We start from the raw sequence: 22,984 nt of genomic DNA on the forward strand, positions 1-22,984 counted from the left end.
CCAGTCTTTAGTCAGTAAAATGTAGTTTTCATCATTTATTTTCCCCTCACTGATGAGTATAAATGAAGCTTATAGAACATGCTGCTTCTTAATTTGCCCTAGTATTTCAGAAGCCAATATATCATTTACTAAGTCACCAGGAAGTCTTCTGTGAACTGGGTAATTTTGTTGCTGAGATGTTTAGCTTTGCCCTGGATGGTGTTTGTGTTTTTTGGAAATTTGGGAATGGATAGCCAGCCTTGTCTCATTGAACCTCTTAAAGCTCTACTAAAATCTGACAGCACCATGTGAGTGCAGCTGTTGGTTGAGGGCAAACTTTTTTACCTGTATCTCACCAGGTTTGCTCTTTTCAGGCTTTCAGTTGACAGTCACAAGGACTATTTTTTGCTGGAGACCTTTGGCAGCTTCTTCCCTCAGGCCTAAGGCAGGAGGTCAATTTACCCTGCAGAATGGACTCATAGAAGGAAGTTGTGGTGTAAGAAATTTGAGAGATGGGTAGTGTTACCTTGCTGACAAGAATATTTAATATAAAAATATTGGTTTCCAGCAGTAGAATTGCCCAGATTTCTTACACTCAGTGAAACCTTTATTGAATTCTACTTGATGAACATTCAGATATTCAGAACTGAGCAGTTTTGATTTGATCAATAAAAGTCTCCCTAAAACAAGGCTGAAATTGAGTTTAAGGACTAAAATGAATATACTGAGGATTGTTCAGGGAATAAGCTCCATGGAGCTAGGTGTGACCTTCCAATTCCTGGAGATCCCAGAATTCTACACCTAACTCATGGCCAGCCCGTGTTCTTCCAGTGCTGGTGGCACCACAGGTTGTGACTGAGCCATTGCACCACAAAGGATTTCAGAAATTGTGGGGGGGCCAAAAATGTAAGGGGAAGCCTGACACATTGGCTGAGTTGTTTTGTGAAGCAGTCATTTGGCAAAACACAGAAGTGGTCTTGAGTTAGGGTCAAGCAGGCAGAGTTCCTCCTTCCCACAACCCTGTGACCCTTCTTGTGCTGGTTGGAGTGGGGCAGCTCCAGCAGGAGAGGTGGAAAATGCTCTTTCTAAACTTCTTTTATTCCCTGTTCTGTGTGTGGGAGGGGGGCTGGAGACCTCTCTGCTTGAGGGGAACATGACACCAGGATCTGATAAATCTCTGGTTGTGAGATTCTTGTACCTCCACCCTCCCAGGCCATGATTTAAAGTCAAAGAGAGATGGTCCTGCCTGTCAATTCTTTGGCAGAAAGGGTGTGCTTTAACATCTGGAATGGCTGCAGATGTGGGCCTTGAGTGACAGCCCCCAAAATCAGGATTGAGGGTGGAATTGAGTAAAATTTGTCCCTCCTTTCTGCAATTTGTAGGAAGCAGATTGAAGTTGCCCTGCTCTGTCAGCCCTGGTCTGCAGGGCTCCTTGAGCAGGAAGCTGAGGAGCTCTCCAGCTGTTTTGTATCTCCGATGTGAGGCATTTCTTTCCCTCCAAGGGGAATTCCAAAGCTTCTCTCTAGGTTCAGGATTTCATCACAGGGTGCCAAGAGGAGAGGCTGCTTGTTCCAGTAACGGCAGTGTTTGCTTGGATCTGTACTTCTTGAATTTTCTTAGTCCAGTTCTGAGTTGTTTTGACTGGAGAACTACTTTGCTCTGAAGTTCTCCTTTCTGTCACCCTTTAAACATACTTGCCTAAGGATATTTTTTTTCCTATCTTTGGTGTGCACGAAAATGAAAATTAAATCATATGTTATATCTTTAGTGCTCCCTTATAGGTGTGTGGTCTGCTTTAAATGAGTGAACCAAATGCAGGAAGAATTTATTTTCTCATGTATTTCCTAATATTACAGAATTATGGAAGCACTACACCCATTAATGTGAACTCTGAGATGCTGTTTATTGTGCTGTAATTTAATCCCACTTTCATGAGCCTTGATTTCTGCTCCTTGTCCTTCACAGGTTCTGCATCATCTGGGAAAGGTTATTGGTGAGGGCACACTTTTAATGGCACCAACCTCTGGAGCCATCTCCGATGTCTGAGTGATTTGAGCTTCGTTTAAATAATTGATGAGAAGTGTTAGTCAGAACCTACTGGTGATTCAGGCTGCATTATTCAAAGATATTTACTGACAGTTATAGATTGCTCCAAATTTACTTCTCTTTCCAGGCTGCATTAAACTAGGCCCTGCGTGACATATATGTCTATTTTAAAAATAAATAAATCCTTGTTAATACATGTGAAGAACTGTGGGCTTAAGTGCTGTATTTAACCAATTGTAAATAAGCAATAATAATTCATGATGTTTTAGCAGGAAAAAAACATTTTGTTTTCAAGCGGAAAATGCTTTTTTCCTCTGTCTTGGTTGTTGTTCAGGAGTAGATCCGAAAGCATCTTGTATTTTAGTGACTTTAATGCAGCTTTCCCTGTACTGGTAGTTGGGGAATGGTTGGGTGTGAGACTTCCTGCCTGCCTCATTAGCCACCCACCAAAGCATCTTCTCTAATGGCTGCAGCTTTTAATCTCTGGCACTTAAAAGCTCTTCTGGCTCCCAGCACCATTTAGAAAAAGAAAGTCTGGTCTAGGAGATTCTCCAGAATTGATTAAGGTGACAGTGGACATCTTGCAAAATCTCCTTTTAGGGTTTTTTTTCTTTTTTCACCAGAGTAAATATTTCTGTTTTATTTTATTTCACACTTGTAGAGGCATCTAAAATTCTGCTTGAAAATGCTGGAGGACAGTGGGATTTTATCAGGCTGTTGTCAGGAGTGAAGTGTGACTAAAGCAAGGCCAGTAATACCAGATTTGCCTTTCAGATTCCTGACTTTGTCAGAATTCCTGCAGGTGCCAGTCCCACACAATTCCTTCTCCTCCCTGGTTCCTCAGCAGGAGGAGGAGTGTGCCAGGCAGATGAAGGGTTCATGTGTCCATGTGTGTCAGCTTCCACACCTTCCTTTGGAAACCATCTCTGGGAGCCATTGGGGAACTCTGTCCCTCTCAGTTTCATGTCCCTGTTGGGAACTTTAACATTTATCACTTTCTTTTATCAGGCTCTTTTTTAAAATTGCATGCAGTAAATAATTCCACTGAAAATCACCAATCCTTTTATTCCCAGCATCCACTGATGTTGCAGCTGTGCATGGGTAATGAGCAGGCACTTCTCCCTGACTTCTCTTTGCTGTTTTCCCTGCAGGAACTGTGGACATGGGTGGCAAACAGTCCACGAGTGGCGAGGTCTCCGTCACCCAGACCCCCGTGACAGAAAGCATCCAGGATGCCTACAAAGCTGGGGACACCAGCAAGGCCCAAGAGTTGATTAGGTTGTCCTGTGAGGAGACTGCACTGCAAGTGGAAAAGGTTGGGTTGGGTTACAGCTCTCTCTCAGAGTTTATTGGCAAAGATGCCAAAATTTCAAGATGCTGCTGTCTTCTGTCGTTTTTTTCATGGAGAAAATGTGTGTGGGTCCCAGACATGGCTGGTTGTGTGGGGCTCTGCAGGAACGTGCTCAGGGACACAAGTTTGCCCTTGAAAACACAGATCAGGAAGATGAGGCAGACCACAGGGAGCAGTGTCAGTAGGAACACAGGCTGTGTGAGGAGGGGTGCTGCTGCTGTGGTCACCAAAACAGGGAAATGCATTTTTCCCCGTAAAAAGGAAGCAGTTTATAGACTTAGCAAAAAATGCATTCCCCCATCAGATGGTTAATGGCCCCCTGGGAAGAGTTTGCTGCCTGTGTGTGGAATTTTATCACAAACTCTGTGCCAGCTTCTGCACTGCTCTGCCTTCAGAGCCCTCCTTTTGAGCCTGCTCTTTGCACAGAGCTGATGTGAGTGTTTTGAGAGGCTCCCTGCATGTCAAGTCCAGTCACAGTGGCCATCTCCAAAACAGGTAATACTGCATTTTGCAGCTGAGCTGTGCAAATGCTTTTTCTGTTGGTCCATGAAAAATGGGTGTATACTCACTGTTCTGTGCCTCAGGCACTTACATGAAAAACCATACAAAAAACTAAAATACAAACCCCCAACAAATTATGAGAAAAACCATACAAAAAACTAAAATAAAAATACCAACAAATTAACATCATAAATTTATCAACAATGATTACTGTGGCCACTGGTGTTTATGACATTCCAAATTAACCACGGTGACAGTGGACATGCCTTGGCGTGAGCATACAGCTCTAGAAATGCTCTTTCTCTGCCTGCTGCCTTTGACAGAGAGTTTCTTCTGCTGTGTTTCCTTCCCCAGTGTCAGCTTTTAGGCATTGCAGCAGCATATGGGGATCTGCAGGCAGTGAGGTACCTGCTGAAGGAGGCGTTGGTGGTGTTACCAACCGAGCCCAACGATGACAATGCAGCGGTGGTGGCGGCGTATTTTGGGCACAAGGACGTTGTGAAGGAGCTGCTGGATTCCCTGCGTGGTAAGCCCTGGCTGACCCTGCCTCTCCTCCAGTTATTCAGGAGCTGTGTGCTACAGCTCCAAGCAGGCATTTGGGTTTTTTGGCATTCCTTGGAAAGGGAGGGGTTTAGTCATGGGAAAGTGTGTGCAGGATCAGATCTCTGCTGTGCTTGAAGGAGACTTCCCCCCTTGGGAAGAGAAACACATACAGAAAAATATTCCATGTTTGCAGACTGGAAGTGGAGGAAGATGCCATTGAGACAGTTCATTCCTGTCAGGCCTCGCAGCTGGGTAACATCCCAGACCCTACAGGGAGACTGGGGGATTTTCAGGATGCAGCATCATCCCACTGCTGATCCAACAGTCTCAGTGGTGCTGGCAGCGTGGCCTGACTGGTCAGGGACACTTTGGGTGCACAGCTGACACCCACTCTGTTCTCTGCTTGACATTTTGTTTTGACTTTCAGGGGAATTCCTTCTTTAGAATAATAATTACATTTTACTTAAATTTTATTATACTCATTTTTTTGGAGCAGAGACATCTTTTTGACTCAGACACTGCTGCTCCTAAGGCAGCAGTGGGGTCAGGGGGCAGAACTCTGACTCAGGACCAGGAGCTGTGTTTGGGTCCCTGCTGCTCTCTCAGTGTTCTGTGAGCTTGGCAGCTGCTTCTCCCTGGGATCTTCCATGCATTTGGGGTCCAGAGGTTCTGCAGAACATCTGGGGCAAATCCTTGACCTCAGACACTGCAGTAACACAAGGGCTAAGCTGGCTTCTGCAATATTTAACCTGAGTATAGCTCTAGCTCCTCACTGGGACTAAATAGTTGCCAATGGCCTCACTGAGAACAGGAATAACCTGTTGGGAAACCTGCTTATTTGGTGTCCAGTGTTGGAGCACTGGTAAGCAAAATAAATGTTCCAGTTTGGGGGATGCAATTAAATGTAATATTTCCTTCAGCCAGAAAGGAAGCTGAGTAACCTAGTAGAAAAATTAAATTATATTAATATAATACTCTGAGTAATGAAAAGTGACTTAAGTAGTTTCTGGAAACTTAGCTCAGTTTAGAAGTGACCAAATTCCCTCCAACTCTTGCTTCAGGGGGGTCAGGGGAGGAGCTCTGTACTAACAGCAGCTTTCAGAAATTTTTATGCAGGACCTTCCAGCTGTTTTTTTGGGAAGTTACAGAGACACCAATCACAGGGCTTAGGTATAAATTGCCTAAACTTACAATTTGGCTGTTGCACTGCAGTGATTCTCCCTGGAACAGTGAGAACTACTTGTGGCTTACAGCTTAAGTGGAGCCCATTTTTTGTAGCAGGAGGGTGAGGGATTTAGTGGAGTTGTTAAGAATGCAAAGAGAGATGTAATTTCCACATGGATAAGCTGCAAAAAAGCCTTGACATGTAAAACTTGGGCTTGTGGTTGTTCCTGTAAGTGTTTCAGAGAGGATGTGAATTTGTAAAGGATATGGAGGTATTACAGGGAATCAGGGGAGGTTTGGGGACTGCTTATTGTTAGCAGAAATAATTCTTTCCTGGGCATTTAGTTACATGTCCAGAATTAGGCACACCTAGAGAAAAGTGGTGTTCTACAGGAAAACGTTATTTCTGAAAAAAACCCTAGTTTGAGAATGACTAAAACATCAGCAAATTCATGCAAAAATCAGAACATAATGTTTTGGTTTTTAGCCTTAAATGACATTTGTCTGACTTTACTATGAATTAATAGTAAAGAGTTGACCTGAAATGAAATATTTAAAGGGGAAATGAAAGTTTTTGTGGGAGACTTCAGGTTGCAGCAAAAACAAGCTAAAACAATTCCTTTTTTGTTGACTGAAGCATTTATTTTCATTTTATTCATCCAATAACATGAAAGCTTACCTGGTTTTCCCCATTCTTTGTATCCCTTCTCATGATCTTGGAAGAAGTGGCCAATCTTGGATGTTTGGATCTAATGTCTGTTTGGATCTGGATGCAAAGACAGTCCTGATCACCCCTGTTTGGGGTCAGATGTTTATTTATCTGCTGGTGTTTTAGCAGAACTGTTGCTGCCTTATGGATGCTTATGTCAGGGACAGACAAAAAAATTCACCCATTAGCTGGGCGGGTAAAGAAGAAGAGTTAAGCAAAGCTGAAAACTTTGTGCCTGACCAGCTTAGGACCCTTCTCTGACACACTTTTGCAGTGTAACCTGTTCCTTTTGTCCTCAGGAGCTTCACCCTGTCCCAAACCCCTTTGCACAGCCATTGTCCGCCGGCATTCCTCGCACTTCACAGCCCAGTGGCACCAACTAAGTCACATTTTGTGTGTTTCTGGTAGGTCCTAATACTTGCCAGCAGCTCCTGAACTGGATGCTGGCCATAGCCTGCCAGCAGGGCCATTTGGACATTGTCAAGCTCCTGATCCGTGCCTACAGTGCTGACCCAGAGAGCTGTGCAGTCAGGAGGAACGAGTTCCCCGTGCTCATCCGCCTGCCCCTCTATGCTGCTATAAAGGCAGGTGTGTATCTGCATGCTTCCACATTCTGCCCCTGTCCTGCCAGGTCTTCAAAGAATGGGCTGAGATGTTCACACACAGGATGGTATCCATGGCTTGTCTGGAGTTGGATTTTCAGCAGGATGAATTAAAGTGAAATTGGCTCTGAATCTGTCGACTCAGCCAAATTGGAGTCAGGGCCTTGGGAAGTTAGATTGCTGTAAATACTGAGAGGCTGAACTTTCCTCTACAAACTCTGAGGGAAAAGACCCTTAAAAACCAGAATCCTTGCAAGTAAAAGCATTATTGTTATGGACACTCTGGCACTCATGCTTGATTTAGGCTGAATAATTTGCACTTCAAAGCACAGCTGTGTGCGTAGTTTAATAAGATGGGAAAAAAGAGAAAAAAGAAAGAGCCTGGGCCAGCACTTTTACACAGTGTCTTTGCTGTCTCAGTTTGACCAAACTGAGTCCTGCCACTGGAGGAAACAGCCTTTACACAGTTCAGTTTCCTTTTTGCACACCCCCACAGTTTTTTTTTCAGAAGTGGTTATTTCCCAGGATTTCTGTTCAGCTCCCTGCTGGTTCATTTACCTGAGGTGAAGGGACTGAACAATCTGCTTTTCCCCCAAGGGAATGAAGATGTAGCCGTGTTTTTGTTGCGGAATGGAGCTTTCTTTTGTTCCTACATCCTGATGGACAGTCCTGAATCCAGCAAACACCTTCTGAGGAAGTATTTCATTGAGACAACCCCACTACCAGGTAGTGCTCCAGCAAAAACAGTAAGTAACCATTTATCTGCCTGAGGAGATGTTGTTTTGAAGGGGCATCCTGTTAGTATTTGATAATTGTCTTTGCATGCCATGTGGCTGCTGATTCTTCTCCTCAACTAAGAGCCTTGTGGTTTGCTGCCCTTTTAGAAAGCTGAGCAAGTGGCTTTGGTGCTGAATTACAGGGTGTGAAACATCAAGGCTGTGAATGGCATCACTGTGCAAGACACAGCAGCAGCTTCTGTGGGGCAATTTAAACACCAGCATGTGAGCCAGGCTGTGCTGGGGCAGGAAACACCAACTTTGGGCTCAAAGCCTTCCAGAGAAGAAGCTGGGATCCTTCTAGTACAGATTCCCTCTGTGCCCCCAGGGCCATCACTCCCTTTAGGTTCCTGTTGTGCCCCCTGGTTTGTGCAGGGTGATGGCACCAGCTCTGTGGTGTCCCCGAGGGTTGGCATGGTACGTGGGAACCCTTCTGTGTCAGGCAGTGCAGGTAAAAATGGGCTTGGGTGGCTTTTTGTTAACAAGGAGCATGAGCAAAGCAATAATATCTTCCCTGCTTCAGATTCTCAGCAGTAAAAAAGTGTCTCACATTGGTATTGTTACTGCTTTATAGGGGAGCACACAATATTTTGTATTATTTATACTGGTCTCCAGCAATTTATTACCAGGCATTTTGAATTTTTCCCCCTCAGCATGTAGTTTAACCCACTGAATAGGAGCATCAGATCCCTGAGCTTTCAATGCTTAGAGTTTTCATCAGGGCACAAAAATTTTGCAGTGAAAAGATGCCCCTCATCAATCCAGTTGAGCATCTCTCTGCTCAGCTTGTAGCATTGCAGGCTTTTGGTTCTGCTTTGGTGTTAAGTAAAAATAAGGAGAGAAGTTTTAGTAGCTTTACAACTTCTCCATTCTCTGTTTTCCTGCCAGAATCCTCTCACGGTTCCTGTTAATAGCCTGAGTGTCAGACCACATAAGTGAGCTTGACTCCTTTAGGTTCAATCAGTAGATTTAGAGCCCTCTTTGTTCCACTTTTAATTTTGTTGACAGATAATCAAAAGGAATCTGAATTCTAGATTTGGAAAAGAGTTGATAAAATGTCTCTAAGAAGAAAAAAAGAAAACCAACTGGATAATTCAGCTTGAATAAGCCTGGAATAAATGTTTGAATCACAGGGAAGAGGTCTGTTTTCTATGTGAATTTGCTGGCAATATTTAGCTTAGCCGCTATAAAAATGACTCAGCTTTGCTGTTGTCACACCCTGAGCAAAGAAGAGAGCAGTCTTCAGACATCAGCTAATTGCCAGAAGGGCCTGGTTGAAAAAGAAAGAAAAAGAAAAAAAGCAGAGAAAAACCACAGAATCTTGACCTTGATTCTCCTAGTGGCTGTTTATTTTTAATATGTTTGCTTATTTAATGCTTTCTTTTTGAATTCATTTTGGCAGACTGGGGAAGATTTAGGAGGATCTGTCCCAGTTTGTCTGCAGAGCTCAGATCTTTGGGAAGTGACACTCACACACCCTGATGACTTTTAAAATGCAACTTTATGGCAGCTGCAGACAAACTGCCTCGGCGCTTTCTTCTTGTCTCAGAGGGCTCATCCTGAGATGGATTTTGCACTGGGAGGAAGCAAAACTGGGCTGTGTGGAGACTGGGACGTGTGTGGCAGCCAGACTGGATGTCACAAAGTTCTCCCCTTGGACAGGGAGGGCAAACCAAGCACTGATGACTTCAGAGTGAGCCCAGAACTTCAGAAGGGTTTGTCCTTCTGTGCTGTCTCTGAGTGGAACCACTCGAGCACAGCTGAGCTCCAATCGATTTCACAGCAGCGAATGCAGAGCTATGCACAAAATGTGCTTGAGAGCTGCTTCTGGCTGCCACACCTTCCAGACAGCCCTTGCACCCAGCACAGCTGCCCTTTCCCAGGCAGCAGGAGTTACATCTCATTTTTCTAATATCTGTTTCTCCTTTTTGTGTTCTTTCCTGCCATAAATTTATACCCACAGCAAACCACAGCTTTGCTAAAGAGGGGAAGTGGTCCATTTTTACAGGAACAGGTAACAAGTGCCAAAGAGCCTTTGCAATGAAGAGGCCAGGCACAGATTCCAAACTTCAATAGATGTAGTCAGCAGGGAGATAAAGGTAACTTTCCAATATGTGCAGTGTGAGATATATTTAATTATTCCATTACAGGCCAGAGAAGAGCTTTGTCTGCTGTATTTTCCCTAGAAAATATTTTACCAATAGTTTTATATTCAAGCATACAAATGTATGTGCGTGTGTGGGATCCTCCTCTCATTTCTTTATCCTGGTAATCTCACTTACATCACCAGCAGCACAGAGCCCTGCAGCAGTCCCACACAAGATTCAGAGCAGGGCTGTTGATGGAGGGAGCAGATCCCTGTCCTCAGATTATCCCATCTCCAGCAGGAGTGAGGTTCTGGAGCACGTCACGTCATTTAGGAGAAATGCACAACAGCCTCTCTTAATCACCTTACCAGACAGCCTCAGATTTAAGTAAATATTTTTCATATTTATAGTTGATCCTTTGCCCAAGAGCAGCAGGGTTTCTTGCTTCTGCACAATTTCCAGTCCTTTGCCTCAGTGCATCCCCTGACATTGCTGCAGTAGAAGATTTCTATTAGTCTGCAGGGCTTGTGTTGAGAAATTCTTCCTTTGGCAGGAGAGGGGAGTCTGCAGAGGTTTCCCTTGGCCTTCTGAAGAGCAGTGAGCTGCCTGCAGTCAGCCCTGAGCTCACATCCTCTGAACTCTGTCCCTGGTTTAGCACAGAGTTCACCACCAGCCCCAAACTGAGGAGGGCTGGGCTGAGCCCTGAGCTCTGTGAGTTTGGCATCGCAGACCTTTGGCATCAGAGAAACAGCTTTTCTGGGAAAACAGTGCCCATGATGAAGTATGAGTTGAGAGTAAATCCCCTCTTTCTGGCAGTGCTGTCGGGATTTCTTTCACATTTTCACTGCAGAGTCCTGAGCCAACCAAACCCCTAAGGTAACACCACTGATTCCAGGTTAGTGGTACCAGCTGAATTTGGTTCCCTGTCTCTAAATCAGATAGAGGGCTTTGGCTGAGAGGTTTGCTCCAGTTTGCAGAGACACTGTCAGTCCTTGTCTCTGCATGGGAAGGAGGGCACTGATTGCTGGGATTCAAAAAGCTGCCTTGGATACAGGAGACCAACCCACAGCACTGATAGCAGGTGCTGGATTTCACAATCCTGTCTGTGGTTTGAGAAGTCATTATCTGCATTCTACAGGTATCTCCTTATCACATTAAATACCCTGAGGCCATGCCTCTGCATTTTTGAGGGAAATGATACACAGCAATCTAAATGCAGAATAGAGATGGTTTATCAGTCTGCAGCACAGACACAAGGTCCTGCTTGCAGCCCCTAAAAGAAGGCTGTAAGGTTGTATTATTGCTGCACTTTTTGGTGCACTCAAGGGCAAGTACTTTTTCCCTAAGCCAAGGGATTTGTGGTACATGTTACATGTGAGAGAAAGGTTCAGAAAACTGCATACTGAATTTAAAACCAGAGTTTCTAAGCAGGAAGCTGTTAAATATGCAGAATGGGAAATTGGCAGTAAAGCAGGATATGTTTGGTGTGAGAGTGAAAGCTTTACAGTGCAGCTCCCATTGGGTGCTGTGCACTTTGCAGTAGCAGTGGAGACTTTGCTTAGTTTGATTTCTTGTTCCTGCTGGCTTGCTGTGTTTTACAGGGGTGCCTTGTGGCATGGCAGTGGATGTAGCTTTGAACAAACAGCTGGAGCTCCCTGCCTTGGTTTCCCCAGTGGCACAATGGGCATAATATTTCCATTCATATTTGCAGGGCTGTCCTGAGGCATCACAAGTGAAGGTTTGAAAAGCACGGTGTCTACACTAAGTACAACTACTGTCAATATCTAAAAAGTGCATCTGTTTGTACTTACCCTTTGTTCCATTCTCCAAAGCATTTGAACTGTCTGATCTACATAATCAGTCCTGAGTCTCAAATAAGCATTTGAGATAGGCCTTTGTTTCCCTTTTCTTTCTCTCCTTTTCCCAAACACATTCCTTTTAATTCTAAATTTGGGGTTAAAAGTCCAAAGACCTAAATACTGGGCATTGGAAAGCAAATTAAATTTGCTGTCGGGTTCTTGCTGCCTCCTGGTGGAGAATTAACAATCATTCCACTGAGGCTGGTTTTGGGATGAGTTATGTCAAAACCAACAAGTTTATGAAAACATTTTGGGAATACAATTTTTAAAATGTGCGTTTCAGGACAAGGATTGGAATGCAATGAGGTGATCTTGAAAATGAAGCCTTGGGTTTTTTCCTTACATTGATGAAAACTATATGTTCACACTTTCTTCTGTCCATGCTGAATAATATGGACTGGTGAAGAGGTCCAGGTCCCCTGCTTGAGCTTGCTCATGGTCTTTGGAGTGAAATCCTGGAGCAGATACAGCAGGGCTGCTGATATCCAGGCATGATTTCATCTCTGAGTCAGTTTAATTCCTAGAAGCAGATTGGAAAGTGAGCAAAATGTTTATGGCCTGTGCTCTGCTCTGCCAGATTCCCAGCGGTGCAGCACGGGCTGAGACCAACTGGGATTTCACTAATGTGGTTTTCTCTTCTCTCTCTGCCACATGCAGGCTTTGTGTGTGAACTGGTCAAACCTCAAACTGCCCTGGGTGGATCTAGACTGGCTGATCGATATCTCCTGTCAGATAACTGAGCTTGATCTCTCTGCCAACTGCCTGGTGTCCCTCCCCTCCGTGATCCCATGGGGGCTGATCAACCTGAGGAAGCTCAGCCTGGCTGACAACCAGCTGACAGAGTTGCCCAGTGTGCAGTCCTCTGATGAGATCATTTGTACAAGGTGTGTGCTCCCCACAGAGCTGAGCCTGCAGGGAGAGCAGGCTCAAACTGGGCTTAAGGGAGCCTGTGTAAGGAGAGAGCACATTGCAGGAGCTTCTTGGTCTGCTAGGTTTAGCTTAGGATTCTCATTCTCAGTGTTTCCAAGTTTGTTGTCAGGATGGTTGTGGGAACTTTTATTCCTGTGTTGTCTCATGTTGCCTTTGCTTTTCTCCAGCTCTGGTGAGCCCCGCTCCTCTAAGCTGGCTCAGAATAACATTTACTGGCTGATACCAGTGATTTGGTCTGCTCTCTATCCAGAGCACCTCTCCCTGCTCCCTGGAAGGGTTAATTTTCTAATTAGGGTTTTATGCTTTGCCTTATGAGGCACACTTCAGCTGCTTTCATTCAGAACCAAAGCTGTCCTGGTAAAACAGATGTCTGTGTCTGTTGCTAGTGTTTGACTGATGCCTGACTGAGATTGTTCTGTACTCACAGGTTACTCGAGGTCGATGTATCCAGCAACAGGCTCTCCACTCTCCCTACTGGATTCCTGCACCTTAAAAACCTTAAAAAACTGATTGCTTCCAAAAACTCTCTGGAGAAGTTGTTTGATGAGGAAAACAGTACGTACAGTCCAGTGTTGGGCTTGTATTTCAAGGCTGGGCTCTAGGGAAGAACCCCAAAATGTTAAAATAATGGCTTAAATGGCTTAAAAGCTCTCATCATGCTTATACCAAGGCCACAATGTTTCATGTTTTCCAGCAACTAATTGGATTGGTTTAAGGAAGCTGCAGGAGTTTGACGTCTCTGACAACAGGTTGGTGGAACTTCCAACGGTTTTTCTATACTGCTTCAAGTCCCTAAACATACTGAATGTTTCCAGAAATCAGCTGAAAGTGTTTCCAGACCCCTGGGCCTGCCCCCTGGTAAGTTGAACTGCTCTGACAAAGAGGCTGAAAAAACTGTTGAAACAATGCAAAAAAAAAAAAAAAAATTGACTGTGGTGCTTAAAAAGCTGTCAGATGCTTAAAAGGCTGTTCTGTAGGAGTGCCCCTGCCAAATTTGCTTTATGGGTTTCAGATCCAGTCTTTCTGAGGTTCCACCCTGTTCTCACCATGTTGATGGCATTGGTGGAAAAGTTCTAGAAATGTGTCTTACATGGATGTATTCATTTTCTCTGTGGTTCCTCTGAGCAGAAGTATTGTTAGGATCATTTTACAAAATCCCCAACTTTCAGCAGGGGTAAATTTGCCCAGACCCATGGCAAACTAGGACATCTGTATCCACACCCATCACTGTGCCTTTATTCCTCATTTTTACAGGGACAGCAAGGGAACAGCATCCTCTGGGGAAGTGTTTGTTTATGGTTGAAAATAAAATGGGGGTGGGTGATTTTCAGAATAATATTTGGAATACTTTTTGCCCACCAAGAAATTTTACCAGCAGTTGAATGCATCTCCTTTGCAATCCCTATGTGCCTACATGCCCAATAATTTATCTAGATCAAGGTATCTAAAGAGACCACCTAAAATTAATTTATTAAAGCTTTTGACATGTGGCAGCTGATCTGCCACATTATTTAAAGAGATGATTACTACCCTGTAAGTGTGGGGTTTTTTATGTTTTCCAGAAATGTTGTAAAGCATCTAGAAATGCACTGGAATTCCTACCTGATGCATTGACTGTGTTCTGGAAAAATCACCTGAGAGAAGTGGATTTTTCTGAGAATTCACTGAAAGAAGTTCCAGCAGGACTCTTCCAGCTTGAGGTGAGTGTCATTTCCTCCTAGTTCTCACATTATTTTTCCTGATACTGACTCAGACCTCAGACTGGCTGCCTGGGTGAGGTAGGAGTCCACGTGCTGGCTTGAGCTGGTGCAGTTGCACAGAGCCCCTGAGCAGGCTGTCACCCCCTGAATCACCACATTCAGGCCCTCATCCAGTGAGATGTATCTAGTTTCTGACACAGGTCTTCTGAGAACTCTCTGGATGTCTGTGGTTTGCAGAATTTGGGAGCACAGTTTGGAAGACAAGCCCTGCATTGTAGCTCCAAGCTCCAGCCATTGAAATAAATATTGATGTACTCAAGTACACTCACAAATAGTTGTGCTTTTTCTTGAAAAAAGTCTTGTGTAATTAGGAGTTAGTCTTTCTGTGCTGAAAATATCATGTTTGAATGCCCTAAACAGTGCTGCCTGGGATTAAATTAGTTGTAGATTAAATAATTCTTTCCTGTGGACACCACAGATCCATGGGTTTATGTCAAAATTCTTCAGAATTTCTGCTTTCACATGGTGTTGTCATGTAACCAAGCAGAACTTGGGGTTTCCTCCAAGCTTCCCTGCAAGATTGTGAAACTCAGGGTTGTGGAGGGAGAAACAGGTGAATCTGGGCAGAAGTTCCATGCTTTCCCCTGCTGGCCTCTGTGGGAAGGATGCAGAAGTGATGGGTCATTTCCATGTCCAGTCCTGATCTCAGGATCTGCTGCAAAGGTGCCTTTTACTCCTGCTGGAACAGGAGGGTTGAATTCCCCCAGTTCTTCCCAGTCATCCCCGCACATTTGGCTTTGTTCTCTGGTGGATGTTTCCAGTTGGCATTTCTCCTGAAACAGAACAAATCCTATGGACTATTGGCTCCAAAACTTGGTTTTTTCTGAGTGCATTGAGAGCCATCCCAGGGGGTGGGAGCCTCTGTGGCAGATACTAAACACTAGATGGTGCTTCCAGGGCACAATTCTCAGGTGCTGCTGCTCAGAGGATGCAAAGGGAAAGACCTCAGCACAATCTTTGCTGATGTTTTCAAAGTTAGTGAGCCTTGGCTGCCCTAAATAATGTCAGTTCTTATCTGTATCTCTTCAGCATTTTATTCATAGAAGAAATAAATACAAAATATTTTCAATGTCCTGAGGGCCAGTGTGTGGTGAGCAAATGGAAGGTGAAACCCCATGCCTGGAGGAGCCCTGGCTTGGGCTGCTCCTTGATTGTAGAGTTGATGTGGCTGAGCAGGGTTGTGCTCATGCTCCAGCCCTCTCCAGAAGCAGATGTGGAAGAGGGAGAAATGGGAAGTGAAGTGTTCCTACAGATAATGTATTATTTTTGTGTAGGAGCAGCAGTGAACTGTTTTCTCCTTGGGAAAAGCAGACAGCAGAGGAGGCCTGTGACTTGAAAGCACATGTCATGGGACAGCCATTTGTCACTGTAGCTGCAGTGCAGTTTATCACTGTTTATCACTGGCCTTTGCATGGTTTGCAGAGGAATCTCAAGACTGGGACCAGCTCAGTCCTTAATACCATGTGTACTCCAGAGATGTGGTGTTGAGAGAAACAGAAACCTCCTCAGCTTTCCTGGCTGTTGCCTTCTAAAGGAACCAACCAAGCCATGTCTTAGTTCTCTAGACTACTTGGCTTCTCCTGGAGACACCTGGCCCCCTCTGGGTGGAATAATTCAGATTAGACTCTGGTCAGCTTTTCCACATCATGACCTGACTGAGGCACCTTAATCTGATGCTGCAGTCCCTTCACTCAGGTGTCGTCTCACACCCTTCTGTGCATGCTGTGGCAGCAGCTTTGAAGGAAGTTTGTCTGCCACTGCCATTGTGTCCCTTCTGGAGGCCCCCATTCTCACACTGAAAGGCAGTAAAAATGGAGAAATTAGAGACAAGAGGCAATTTAAAAGGGCTAGAGATCCCCAGAGTTTCAGTCATGAAGAACTTCAGCCAGCTGACCATCACTGATTTCTCCCCATGCACAGAACCACGGGAGAGAAGCTGCCCAGGCTCTCAGCTCCTGGAGAGTGGCCTTGGTCAGTCTGGGGGCACACAGACACACTGACTGAAAAGGAAACACCCCAGTTAGAGCCCCCAGAGCACAGTTTGTGCTAATTCGAGGTTGTGCAGCCTCCCTCTGCTCCCTGCCCCTGCCCAGGGGTGTTTTGGGGAGAAGTCTGAGGCATTGTCCTTGCACAGCCCCGTGCTGACACTTGGAGAGAGCCCCACGCCAGGAGCCAAGGGCAGGCTGGGCTCTCCTCCCAGGGGAGCACAGGTGATGGTGAAAGCATTGGCTGTCAGTTCCCAGTTTTCCAGTTCTCCTTTTCCTTTGGTGGCTCACTCTGTCTGCAGTTCTGTATTCCCTTCACCTCCCCAAAATCCCGGCACAGCCCAGCTCTGCCCCTCTCCATCACTAGAGGGAGCGTTTTGCACGGTAATTCCCATTCCAGCCGCTGCTGCTTGTCCATCACTTCTGTCACATGGACACCTCATATTTTTCCAATCTAAAAAAGGGGAGGAAGGCCAACAAACTGCTTTGTGAGACCCCGTTAATCCTGCTCGATGAAAAGGGGCATAAACCTTCTGTATGAACGTGGAGCACATAAAACATTTAACACACTTGACACTGAAGTCTCTGCTGGTAAAACATGATTTCCATGGGGTATAATTCATTAATATTGCTGTGCTTCTGGCAGGAGATAATTCAGCTGACATTCTGCTCTATCTCAGTTTTTCATGGTGGGGGGAGTTGCTGCATAAACCTGGTTGGAAACTCTACAGACAGCACTGTTTTTCAGTGGAAAATTGGATTTTCAGCCAAACGAAAATGATCATTTGAGCCTCAACATTATTAAGGGCAGATGGAAGAGCATAAACTTTACAAAGCTGAATGGGAACTGCATTTTTTCTTTTATATTTCAGTTAAATTGAAAGGAGACCTTATGTTTAACTTGGTATTTCGAGCTGAGTCCTATCTGTGTGGTGTTAACTGTATGGTCTCAGTCAGTTTCACTTGTTTTTAACCTTTCTGTCTGCTGGGAGGGGAAAAAAAAAGGGATGTGTAACTTGTATAAATCTCAGAGAGTGAATAGAAATCCCATCCATTTTAATACAGATGTCATAAAAAAGCAATCAAAACTTTTCCTTGTGTGAAGTGGGTCATGTTTTGCACCTTGATTTTGTGCATGCCCTGCAGGGGTAAGCCCACTCGGTGCAGACACACACATTTATTACATATATTTGTAGTCCATACGTGGCACCCTGTGTTGGTAAATCAGACTGTTCTTTCCCACTTGGAAAGGTTTCCTCACTAAGAAGTAAGATGTCCTCCTGCATGGGCAGTTTCCAAGTGCATCTGTCAGCAAGTGGAGCAATAATCTCCCTGGAGTGAGTGGTGCTGCTCCGTGCAGGACTTGCTGGGGACAGGGAGGAAATGTTTGCATGCTGGGCAGCACGGACAGGATGTTCTGATGAATAAGATGTACTTTCTTCGTGTTTCTGTTATTTAATAGCCACGCTTAAAAAGCTCTTTCTGTGTGTTTGGTGCTCCCTAACTCCAGGCTATTCCTCTCCTAGGCTTTGGTGTCCCTGAAGCTGCTGGGAAATCAGTTAGTTACGTTGCCTTCGCAGGATAAGTGGAATTGCAAACAACTTAAGTCCCTGGATCTTTCAAAAAACCAGCTTGGGAAGTAAGTGTTGCTTTCAAGTTTTGGCTAAGAAGACAAAAGCTGAAGAAATAATAGCAAACCCAATGCCTCATGTAACACAAAGGGTGTCAGGAGAGAATTAATCACCTGCATAGAAGGCATTGATACCCACATACCATGTCCCCAAGTACATTGTGTGTCTGTGACAGTGATGAATTATCCTTTGCTGAATTCTTTGGGCATTTAGCACACTGTATCATTTATTAAGTGGATAGATTATTGATAATGGCAGTTTAATTTCTGAGCATGTAGGAATTTCTTCAGCCCTCTGTGTAGTTCATCACTACACATACAGGTTTGTGGGGAGCATATCTTAACCATAAACCATCTGGCTGGACTGCAGTTATTAGTTAGTGTGGGAGTATTGTTATGGAAAAAATGAAAAGTCTTTGTTTTTTAAATGGAAGTATAACCAGCTGCAAGTTCATAGAGATTTCCAGCCTAAAGGATTCTGTGATTCTAAGGCTGATTTTAATAAGGTCGTCCAATAAATGAGTGATGTTCTTCTGTTTAGAAATTCCGATAGAGATGTTTAACAAAGAGAGTTAGAGGTCCTTTATGATCTCCAAAATTGCACTGAATTTTGTCATGCTGATGTCTTCTCATTTGGGTGCCTGTCCAACACAGTTTTGGAGTCCTTAGGAGTTTCTGTGTCAGTTGCAAAAGACAAATTACCACTTTTTGAATGTCCCAGTGCGTTTCCAGATTCATGCTGGTGGGTCATCTTCTCCCAGTCTCCCTGGGGAGGGTGGGCAGTGGCAGCAGGTCGGTTCTCCAGCCATTCTGGTGAGACTCCTTCAATCTGCTGTTTGACAACCACTTAACCCTGACACCCATAAAGCCAGGGGTCAAGTGCTCCTGCCCTGGGAGCTGGGAGAGCTGCCTTGAGAAGCTCTGTTGATTTGCCAGGAGAAAACCACTGGGCTGGACAAGTGTTGGTGGAGTCTGATTGCACAGTGGGTTTCACTCCCATCTCTCCAGAGCAGGTGGGATCCTGTGAGAGCTGTGAGCATGGTCAGGCTCTTCCCCATGTAGCTCAGCACCTTTCCAAGATCTTTTCCCCACGAGTCCTCCCTGTTTTGTTTGGCCCACAGGAGCGATGAGGGGTTTAAAACGAAGAGGATCCCCTTTTTCACCACCAAGAACAGGGTGCGTGGTGGCCCCGAGGCAGGTAAGGCAATGCCAGGAGAGCTGGGAAGCAGCAAGAATCTGCAGTTTGGCTGGAGGGAAAGTAGAGTAAATTCCTTTGCAATTTAAAGTGAACTGCATTTCACTAAGAGGAAATATGTTCAGATAAAGTGTTGCTAAAGAAATGATGCAGCTGGTTGGTACCACCAATATAGGAAGATGGTGTGAAACCTGTTTATTTTGCTCTTTCGTGAAGGTTATGCCTTTTAGTCAGAGTACTCCGTGGCATGTTGAAGGGAAATTAACCCATAATTATCCCTGTGACTTGGTACTGTTGCTGACTTTATAAATGGCACATTTTCCCCTGCCTGTGATTTGCACCCTCAGTTTGGGGCAGAGCTGATGAAATGCACGTGAAATCCCAGAGAGAACAAAGGGATATCAGAAGATATTGCACTGCTTCCTGCTCTCTGTGGGATTCATCTGCATTTCTTTTGTTTGTTGTTTTATTTTAAAGCACTTGGGGAGTTTTCTCATTCTGGCTGCCTGCAGAATGCCTGGCTCTGAACATTCCTTGCCAGTCACAGAGTGGGACAGAGCCAGCGTCGTCTTGACGCACATCGCAGCAGCCCTGGACTGCTCGTGGGAGGAAGAGGCCCTCCTGCAGCAAATCCTTCCCTCAGTTCCCCTGAAAACTGTGCCTGAGGTGAAATTGGTGAAGAAACCATGTGCAGCCATAGCTGTAGGTTAGGCTGGAGATCCTCACCTCCAGCTGGCTCCTCTGGGCAGGAAGGGCAGCAGGGAAGGGCAGGAGCAGCAGGCAAAGGCAGCTACAACCAGCTCTAAAGGGGAATTGCTGTCCTAATGGAAATCTTTACGTGCTGCAAACCCAGCATCACTCCCTGCAGAAAGCAGGAGAGGATGGGCTCTGCAGCAGTGACATTTGAACAGCCACTTTGCACCCTGGGGCAGCCTGGAGCTGCCTCAGGTGCCTCAGGTAGCAGGGGGCACAGAGCAGCCCACCGAGCTGGTGCCACGGGGGAGCAGCCACAGAGACAGAGCAAAGCCAGCTCATCCTTTTCTCTCTGTTCCTCTGCCAAGTGTAGCTTGGTGAGATGAGAGGATGTGGCCAAGAATTTAAACATCAAGAGAAAACAGAAGCTGGAGTACATCAGCTGCTCACAGAAATCTCCTGGTGGGGTGGGGGTGGACAGGTTTTCATATGATTTACCAACAAAGCTGTTTACTTAAGTCTGGGTTATTTAAAGAGAATAATTTATGGTGCTCACTATACTTGATTGATAAGTCTCAGAATAACTTCTTGCACATGCATGTGTGGTGTTGGTAGTGTTTATTCATCCAAAAATACATTTTCAAGATGGGATTTGTTTTAATTTTTCTACAGTTCTTTAAAAGAAAATTTGAGCCGAAGCCAGAGAAATCATAAATAACTCATGAATAAATAATTACAATTTATAAACACCTCGAGCTTGCTTCCAATATAGTACACTCCTTTCCACCTGGGACTCTTTGGTGAATTCAGCATATTGCTGCTATTTTAGGAGTTTGCTCCTACGTGTCCAAGAGGGACTAAATCTGTCTGTGCCCAGATACCTACTGAAGAGCAACAATGCAAGGTTCAGCTATGAGCCAGAAAGGAAGTGAATTGCATCCCTGAATAAGCCTGCTGTTCTCCTAAAATAATCCCAAAGACGATTTTTCAGTTTGAAAACTCAAAAGGCAGACTGTGACACTGCCCACACCAGACAGTCCTGTCACGTAGATGAAACACCCCTGCAGACAGTGGGACTCCATCTTTCTCCTTTTCTGATCACAGCTCAGGCTGGAAGTGCTGTTAATATTAGAACTGGGGAGTTTTCTCCTGAGAAAACCTCTTCCAGGTTTTTTTCCTCTTTTTGACTAAGTCTAATTACAGTTCCTCGCACCTTTTCTGTAAAGGAAGATCTTGGTGGAAGTGGAACTGTCCCATCCCTCAGGAAGGGAGAGTCTTGCATCTCAGGAGTTGCTTTGATTGACCCTGGAGGCAGCAGATGGTGCTGGTTGTACTTTCCTAATCAGACTCCAAACCTGCCTGGTTTTCCTTCATTTCAGGATGCTCTTTGGTAGATAAATGTCAAACCTCAATACAGCAACACAGTCCGTGGCAGCTTTTTGTGCCACTATCTCAGGTGCCATTTCTGGAGTGAAATGGTGCTCTCTGGGACTTGAAGAGCTTCCCTTTGTTTGAACCTCTCCAGCAACAGCAACTCAGCCATGCAGTTGATGCTCCTACTACTTGGGTTGCTCCCAAAATACACAAGATGCTCCTCAGGCATGGAGGAAGTTCCCTGAGTCCTTCTCTCAAACAGAACAGAGGAGCAAACACTAGCATGTTTTGGAGACAGCATAGGTCAGTCTCTCAGCTCCAATCTGGGTTTTCTTCTCTGTTGTTACTGACTTTGATCCACCATAAATTACTGTGGGATGCAATGTGGGGGCCTGAACATAAATTCTGACTGGCTTTTCTCAGGTAATGTGGAAAAAACACATTGAGAACCAGCTGTGCCCTGGGTGTGTCTTTCAGTGCCATGTTAAGAATCAGTTGTACCTGTGGGATGCCCTCTCAGTGCCAGCTGTTAGGCTGCAGGAGGGGCACTTCACAAGATATTACCATGTATTCAACAGCAGACAAGGTGCCACTCATCCCCTGAGCTGTTTTGGCAGGCTTGGAGTTCCTCCCTCAGCCCCCCATAAATCCTGGACACTGTCACCTTCCAGCACTATGACTTTAGGACGCTGAGATGTGAACATTGATGTTTGATTGTCACTGAAGGCCGTTTGCTTTTCTGCTCTGGCATGGTGGTGGCCATGCCAATGGACATGACCTCATGTCCTGCCCACAAACTTCTGGTGAAGCTCTTGGTTCAGAGCCTTGATGCCTGTTGTGTTGTTTCTTTTTTTAAAGGTGCATTTTGTGTCCTGTCTCGTTCCAGGTCCTTTTTTGGAGTTTCCAGCATTTCTGAGTGATTCTCTGGAGGTTCTTTATCTGAACGACAATCAGCTGGACTCTGTCCCGCCGTCCGTTTGCCTCCTGAAAGGTTTAACAGAGCTTTATTTAGGAAAGTAAGTCCGTGTCCTGGAAAAGCTTTGCAGCGTTATTTCCATGTTGTTTTAGTGACCAGTCTTCTCTGGAGCCCCACCCCAGATGTCCAGTGCTTTTGAAGTCAGAAAGCTGGAAATAGTCAGCCCCTTGTTAGAGCTGTGCCCATGGTTTGCTTTAGATAAGGAGGAGGCTGGTCTTTTGAGTTAGGGAAGATGATCTAATGCTTTGAACACAGGCCTGGGAATCTAATGTGCCTCTAGTTCATTCTGGCTTTTTGCTGTCAGTTTCTGTAGTGCTACATTCAATAACTCATCATTTTTCCCTTTATTTCCTCAACTATCCAGCAAAGATGATTACATTTGTCTGCCTCAGAGGATAAATTGAGGTTATACATCACTTTTAGGATGGAAATTGCTATTAAAGTGCTGAGTAGTCTTATTAAAATGTTAATGGAAGATTTCTGCAAGGGTAGAATAGCGTAATCTGAGAGTCCATGAGAGCAGCTACTTACACACAAAGCCTGGTTGTTGGTAGATTTATTTGTTTTTGTACAGTAACCCTGGTATCCGAGAGCTTCCTCCAGAACTTGGACAGCTGGCTAATCTCTGGCAGCTGGATATCGAGGAACTCAATATCAGTAACGTTCCTGCAGAGATCAGAAAAGAGGGTAAGGCTGATGCTGTGTATTCTTTATTAAATTGACTGAACATGCCATAAAATCTCTTCCTTTTAATGGTCAAGAGCAGGAACAGACAGTGAATGCCTGAGCCCTCATGGGGTTAACTGGAATTGCACAGGGAAACT

At 44.9% G+C, this 22,984-nt stretch overlaps 1 protein-coding gene across 2 annotated transcripts in view; it reads left to right on the plus strand.

Moving 5' to 3' along the window:
• Positions 1 to 22,984, plus strand: part of LRRK1 (leucine rich repeat kinase 1) — a 69,956-nt gene that overhangs the window by 13,001 nt on the left and 33,971 nt on the right. For both annotated transcript variants that reach the window (XM_084214058.1, XM_084214059.1), the window contains exons 2-13: positions 3,177 to 3,340; positions 4,232 to 4,403; positions 6,702 to 6,881; positions 7,493 to 7,641; positions 12,275 to 12,501; positions 12,975 to 13,102; positions 13,242 to 13,405; positions 14,110 to 14,247; positions 17,819 to 17,931; positions 19,044 to 19,120; positions 22,071 to 22,200; positions 22,735 to 22,847. In XM_084214058.1, coding sequence (XP_084070184.1) covers positions 3,177 to 3,340; positions 4,232 to 4,403; positions 6,702 to 6,881; positions 7,493 to 7,641; positions 12,275 to 12,501; positions 12,975 to 13,102; positions 13,242 to 13,405; positions 14,110 to 14,247; positions 17,819 to 17,931; positions 19,044 to 19,120; positions 22,071 to 22,200; positions 22,735 to 22,847 — 1,755 coding nt within the window. The remainder of the gene's footprint in view (positions 1 to 3,176; positions 3,341 to 4,231; positions 4,404 to 6,701; positions 6,882 to 7,492; positions 7,642 to 12,274; positions 12,502 to 12,974; positions 13,103 to 13,241; positions 13,406 to 14,109; positions 14,248 to 17,818; positions 17,932 to 19,043; positions 19,121 to 22,070; positions 22,201 to 22,734; positions 22,848 to 22,984) is intronic.

The sequence above is a fragment of the Fringilla coelebs genome (assembly GCF_963513975.1).
Source record: "Fringilla coelebs genome assembly, chromosome: 12".
Lineage (NCBI taxonomy): Eukaryota > Metazoa > Chordata > Aves > Passeriformes > Fringillidae > Fringilla > Fringilla coelebs.